At 43.3% G+C, this 6,980-nt stretch overlaps 1 protein-coding gene across 7 annotated transcripts in view; it reads right to left on the bottom strand.

Moving 5' to 3' along the window:
- Nucleotides 1-6,980, bottom strand: part of NEDD4 (NEDD4 E3 ubiquitin protein ligase) — a 166,440-nt gene that overhangs the window by 38,664 nt on the left and 120,796 nt on the right. For 6 of the 7 annotated variants that reach the window (XM_006163286.3, XM_006163282.3, XM_027766253.1 and 3 more), the window contains 3 exons: nt 5,595-5,761; nt 534-651; nt 278-442 (listed from right to left, as the gene is read on the bottom strand). In XM_006163286.3, coding sequence (XP_006163348.1) covers nt 278-442; nt 534-651; nt 5,595-5,761 — 450 coding nt within the window. The remainder of the gene's footprint in view (nt 1-277; nt 443-533; nt 652-5,594; nt 5,762-6,980) is intronic. The other variant, XM_006163284.3, reaches the window with a different exon arrangement.

Genomic DNA, 6,980 nt, shown 5'->3' with positions numbered 1-6,980 from the left:
TCATATATTTCAATTATAAGCATGTTCCCGGAGGTTTCTAATTGAGGCATTGACATAATGAACATGTTGACTCCAATGAACATTTGGACTATCGATAACTTTGCCCCATATTTTGAGAGTGGAATACTTAAAAAAGACTGTGCTATAAGTTCCAAGGTCCCTAGCACATTATTATAGACCATTTGAAACAACATTTTACATGAAAGTTACTTATTGAATGGATTAATCGGTGTACTAGATCATCTTGAGGCCGTAACAAAGTCTAAGAGCATCTTACTGAGCTGGGTACTGGCTGGCTGGGGGCTGGGTTTCCACAAATGGTGAATCTGGTATTCAGCTCCTCTGCAAGATGGGCCTGAACATCCAAGCCACTTGGTGGAGGAGATGGGAAGGCCTGATTGCCATACACGCTGGCTTCATCTTCTCTTATAACTTCCCAGTTCTAAAATGAACAGAATAAGCTTGAGCCACACACTCTTTAATCTGCTGTGACCACACGTGCTTATCAGTGCAAACAAGAAAACGACTTATACCTCGGAAGACTCTCGGTTGTCAGCACTTTCTGTCTCTTCGGATATTTGCCGCCTCGTGGTAAATGCGCGTTGTGCTCGTAGCTGCATGTTACCATCCTCGGCCTCTGTTAGGTTGTCCCTGTATTGGAAATATAAGAAGTAATCACCTGTAACTTAAGATAGTAAAAATGAGAGCCAACGTTTCTGTGATCATTTGAAGAACATCTCTATTATCGACAGATCAGAAGTGAGTGTTTTTTATTTTGAGAGAGATTTTTCTTATATGGTGCATGCACTCGCCAGAAAGACAGAGCATGACAGAGAGACAGAAAGTCAGAAGTCACCGGTCGCACCACAGTCCCTTCTCCTCCATTCTCTTCTCTGAATTTTTTTGGGGGCACACATTGACATGCACCTGGCATGAGTTTCAAGCCTCCGGGTTTAGGACACAAACAGTGGTCGGCCATGTGGGAGTCCAGCAACATAACCATTACAACATCTGCTGGTCCCAGAACTTAGTGATTTTAGCAAAAAACATGTACAGATTAAATTGCGGCACGCTGGTATCTTCAGAGTACCCTTTGTTCTTTTACATTTTGCCATGCACTTGCCATAGAGAGAGGGAAAGTGAGAAATCATTTCCTGGGGGTATGGCCATGCCACAATCCCTTCTCTTCCATTCTCCTTTCAGGATTTAGGGCACACACACATGTGCGCCCAGCATGAATTTCAAGCCTATGGATCTGGGATTTGAACCATGGTCCACGCTCACCATGTAGGACCTAGGATACCATGTGACATGGGCACTCAAAAATATCTGTTGGATGAATGAATATAAGAGTTTCATAGGGGCCAGCAGGTGGTGTGGTGGTTAAGACACTGGTCTCGCACACAGCCAACCACAGTTTGAGCCCCCAATCTAGCAACTTAAAAATGGCATTGGGTGCATGTGTGTGCTCAAAATCCTGGAGGGAGAATGGAGGAGATGGGAATGCGGCATGGCCCTCCCTGACAGGGGATAATTTCTCACTTTCCCCCTCACTGTCTCTCTCTGGTGAGCACATGTGCCCTATAGCAAAACCTTTTTAAAAAAGAAAAGAAGGAACCAGCAGTTAGTGTAATGGCTATGTCACTGGACTCCCACGTAGTCGACCATGGTTCGCGTCCCAGACCCAGTGGGTTAAACCTGACGCCGGGCGCATGTGTGTGCGTGCCCAAGATCCTGAGAGGAGAATGGAGGAGAAGGGATTGTGGCGTGGCCATCCCCCCTGGGGGGTGATTTCTCACTTTCTGTCTCTATGTCTCTCTCTGTCTGTCTGGCGAGCGCATGTGCCCTATAGCGAAAAATACCTCTCCAAAAAAAAATAAAAGAAAGAAAAGAAAAGAAAAAGGAGTTTCATAAATAATTTCATTTTGGGACCAGCAGTTGGCATAATGGCTATGTTGCTGGACTCCCATGTAGTCGACTGTGGTTCAAGTCCTGGACGCAGGACTTGAACTCCATTCTCTCTGTCTTTCTGGCGAGTGCACGTGCCCTGTAGTAAAAACCTCTCAAAAAATAATAATTATTACGTCATCATGTTAATAGAACAGTAAAGTCTAAAATAACTCTGGAGTTAATATACAGCTTCATGAATTGCACAGTACATTTTCTAGAACTGGTCTTAAGACAGGAGTAGAGTTCCCATGTGTGCATGCAGAGGACAGAATGAAAGACAGTATAAGAACTCTAATAAAAAGCTTAATAGATGAGGGATTAAATAGTTTCTGCTTTTTTTTTTCTCTTCTTTTTTAAGTTATTTGTCATAGGGCATGCGTGCCTGCCAAAGAGACAGAAACAGAGAAGGGAAAGTGAGAAGTCACCCCTCAAGGAGGATGGCCACACTGCAATTCCTTCTCCTCCATTCTCTTCCTGAGATTTTGGGCAGGCATGCACATGCACTTGGTGTGAGTCTCAAGCCACTGGATCTGGGACACAAACTGTGGTTGGCTATGTGGGAGCCCAATGCCTTAACCACTGTACTGCCTGCTGGCCCTGGTTTTTGCTTTTAATTTTTTCAGGCAATCATAGTCCTGGTCTGAAAAGGGATAATAATAAAGGCTTCTCTGAGTTTAGGAAAGCTATGATAAATCAGACAAAATACCCTTAACTCTAGTCATTTATCAGTTATGTTATTATGGTTATTTGAATTTTATATAACAGACTACTAGAGGAATACATTTTTTCACATATTTCATAACAAAATTATTGCTGATTTAAAATGTCATATAAGTCCAGGACGGCCCAAACCACTTCTCACTGTACTATATAGCTGGAAAAAACCTTAACTCTGATAGACGATCCTGAGGAAATTCTCCAGTTACTTTTCCCCTAAGTACTTGATTTTGGCCAGCTGACAACAACATTGGCCACAGTGAAAGAAATGTAATGTTTCTCCAGTCAGGCTGGCCACAATACTGAGGTATGCAGGAGGGCGATTTTGCAGAATAAAAAAAAAAAAAAAAACATTATTGCCAGAGAGAGAGACACACACACACCGAGTCAGAAAAAGAGAGACAAAAATCAAACAAGCAAACAAAACGCAGTGGGGCAAGGTTACGCGGCCATTCTTTTTCCTCATTTCGCTTTCCCATCAGGATTTCCGGCTTACATATAAACATGCCCAGTGTGGTTTTTAAGACACTGGGGACAGCACTTGATCCATGGTCAGCTATGAGAGATGGGGTTCTCAGTGTACACTGCTTAATATTGTGCTGCGGGACCAGTCTCATTCTGCAGAACTTGACAGTGCCTTCAGTCCTGTGGTCTGCGTGTTACCCTGTGGAGACCGATGCCTCTGAATGGGATCTTAGATGGCTGACTTGCTTTGGCAGAATTTGAGAACAGAAAATATCTATGAAAGTAGTTGGTATATATCAGATACAAACTATCAATGCCCCAAATTAGGAAGTTAATGAATGAATAAGAAAAAGTAGGGACCAGCAGAGGCGTAATGGTGCCATTGCTGGACTCCGACGTAGTTACCGTGGGTCAAGTCCCAGATCTGGTGGCTTAAAACTCATGCTGGGTGTGTGTGCATGAATGACCAAGACTCCAGGAGGAGAACAGAGGAGAAAGGATTGCTGCATGGCCATCCCCCCCCTGGGGGTGATTTCTCGCTTTCTGTCTCTCTGGTGAAGTATATGTGCTCTATAGCAAAAATCTTGTGTGTTAAAAAGAAGACTAAAGAAAATTTTCTTAGGACAAAATGCAAGGGGATTTGATAACACATACAAATAATGGGAGAATTTGTAAAGGTATGTGCAAAATAACGGTGATAAAATAAAAATGTCACTGAAGAGACAAAACACTATGTTAGAGGTCGTTCTGCCTCTGACCTGTGTACACTGGAAGTTACCCGAATGCTGATCAGACTGTCGCATGGGCTTTTAACATAAGACTCCTGTTGAACCCTCTATATTTTAAAAATAATGTATATTTTAAAATGGGGTAGTCGTCAGATGGTGGCACAGTGGTAAAAAGTGAAGCTCTGCCAGGCAATCCCACATGGGAAGGTTCTCAGTTCAAGTCTGGAGACCTTCCTGAGTATGCCAAACACATGCCTGCCCAGGATTCAAGACTGGCTGGGGGCTGAGGTGGACTGTGAAATAAACTTTTTTTTAGGGGCTGGTAGGTGGCATGGTGGTTAAGGGTGCTGAACTCCTATATGGCTGACAGTGGTTCAAGTCCCAGACCTGGTGGCTTGCTTTCTCATTTGCTCTCTCTCTCTCTCTGTCTCTCTCTAGTTGAATTGAAATAAAATAAATAAAGTTGAATAAAATAATTCTTTAAAAGAAAAAGAAAAACTTTTGTTAAAGGGTACTATAGGTATTGACATTTAATTTAATTTTTTTGAGAGAGATTTTTGCTATAGGACGTGTACACTCATTGGAGAGACAGAGAAACAGAAAGTGAGAAATCACCCCCCAGAGGGGATCCATGCCGCAATCCCTTCTCCTCCACCCTCCCCTCAGGATCTTGGGTATCCCTGCACATGCACCGGGCATGAGTTTTAAGCTGCTGGGTCAGGGACTCGAACTGTGGGTGACTGTGGGAGTCCAGCAACACAACCATTACACCATTTGCTGGCCCTACATTTTCTGTAAGAGCTACTAAATCTGTCTAAACAGAGAAATGTACCATTTGTGGCTACATCATAATAAAGAATTTATTCAAAAGAACCAATTAGGGGGCTGGCAGATGGCCTGTTGATTAAAGATGCTAGACTCCCACATGGCTGACTGCAGTTTGAGTCTCGGAACTTGCAGCTTGCTTTCTCACTTTCTCTCTCTCTGTCTTTCTCTGGTCAAATGAAAATAAATAAAAATAAATAAACTTAAATACAAAAATTTAAAAAAAGAGCCAATTAGAAGGATAATATTTCTGATTCAGATAATTTAGAATATAATCAACTGATTTAGAAAGGAAATAGCTGGGGCCAGCAGGTGGCACAGAGGTTAAGGTGGCTGGATCCCACATGGCCAGCTGTGCAGTCTAAGTCTAGACCCTGCAGCTTAAAATTCACACCGGGCATGTGGAGAATGCATTACCAAAATCCCAAGGGGAGAAGGGATTGTGGTGTGGCCATCCCCCTGTGAGTTGGTTTCTTACTTTTCCATATCTCTCTCTTTTTGTCTCTGGAAAGTGCACACAAGGCTGGATCCCACATGGCCAGCTGTGCAGTCTAAGTCTAGACCCTGCAGCTTAAAATTCACACCGGGCATGTGGAGAATGCATTACCAAAATCCCAAGGGGAGAAGGGATTGTGGTGTGGCCATCCCCCTGTGAGTTGGTTTCTCACTTTTCCATATCTCTCTCTTTTTGTCTCTGGAAAGTGCACACAACCTATAACAAAATGAGAAAGAGAGAGAGAGAATAGCTGAAGTAGTATTTTTTAAGATTTGGGCCATAAAAAATAATCTGATATTCTTATAGTTTATAAATCCCTATACTGTTCTGAATTCCTTTGAGATAGGACTTCGAAATGAAAATCAGTACTGAGAACGTATCCAGGTCCAAACGTGAAAGGCACTGGCACATACTGAGGGGAGGGTCTTTTCCACTGTGTCCTCCGAGATTCGTGGTTGGCGTAGTAGGTCCTTCCCAGGACATCCTGCCTCTCTTCCCATCCTGGAGGTAGAGGAGAAGGTTCTTGCTGTGGCTGCAAGTGGCAAGCAGCATCTGGTTGGTCCAAAACAACCCAGCCAGGCTGAAAAACAAAATGGAAACCACTGAGTTCATGCTGAATTATCGGAGCCTTATTAATTGCAAGCTACAGGAAATTCAAAAAGAGATTTACCGTGTTCTGTTCTAGAAATTATGCACAGACAGAATTGGCACACCATCGGCTATTTAAGACCACAATATGAACGTGTTATGATAATGGAGACTTCTTTTTTACAAAATAACTGCTTACATTTTATTTGAAACTGTTTTTAAATGTTTTTAAATTAGAAAGCATATCTAACAGGAAAAGGGGACATGAAAACTCTTAAATATGATGTGAAGTTGGAGAGTACTGAGGAACTGAGAATAACTGAAATGAGTAAAACATGCTGTCTAAATTATTCACGACTGGATGAGGGGAGAGACGTGCCTTCTTGGTCACCGTCTGTCCCACAGGGAAAGTACTGTGCCTATGCTAGAAATCAATAACCACCCGAAACGCCAGAGTCATCAGAAAAACATCACCTCCGTAGAAATTACAGAGGAGGGCAAACAATTCCGATGCAATTGCTCAGTGAACGCTGCAGTACTGGAAATGTCACTATGATTCTCCTGTCTGATTTGTTTTTTTTCTCCTCTGGCCAAAGGAAAAGCATTTTGGTCAAGTCATAAATGACAAAAGAAAAAAAAAATTTTTTTTGGAGCAATTTTCACTATAGGGCGTGTGCACTCGCCAGACAGACAGAGACATAGAGACAGGAAGCGAGAAATCACCCCCCAGGGGGGATGGTCACGCCGCAATCCCTTCTCCTCCATTCTCCTCTCGGGATCTTGGGCACGCACACACACGTGCCCGGCGCAAGTTTTAAGCCACCGGGTCCGGAACGCAAACCGTGGTCGACTACATGGGAGTCCAGCGACATAGCCATTATGCTAACTGCTGGTTCCCAAGAAAGAAATATTTTTAAAAATGCTCTGGAAGTTTGTTTTCTCCAAGACTAGCAAGAGGCAAAATATACACAGAGCTTTGGCTAGTGTAACTAAAATAAAGAATTAAGGGACCAGCAGGTGGTGTAGTAGTTAAGGCATTGGAATCCCATGTGGTTGACCGTGGTTCGAGCCCCAGATCTCACAGCCTGAAACTCATGCAGGGCGCATGAGCATGCGTGCCCAAAATCTGAAGAGGAGAATGGAGGAGAGGGATTGCAATATGGCCATCCCTCCTGGGGGGGGGGGGGTTTCTCACTTTCTGTTTTTCTCTG

The sequence above is a fragment of the Tupaia chinensis genome, unplaced genomic scaffold (assembly GCF_000334495.1).
Source record: "Tupaia chinensis unplaced genomic scaffold, TupChi_1.0 Scaffold141943_1, whole genome shotgun sequence".
Classification (NCBI taxonomy): domain Eukaryota; kingdom Metazoa; phylum Chordata; class Mammalia; order Scandentia; family Tupaiidae; genus Tupaia; species Tupaia belangeri.
The sequence above is the reverse complement of the archived record's forward strand: the minus strand, read 5'-3'. Positions and strand labels throughout refer to the sequence as shown.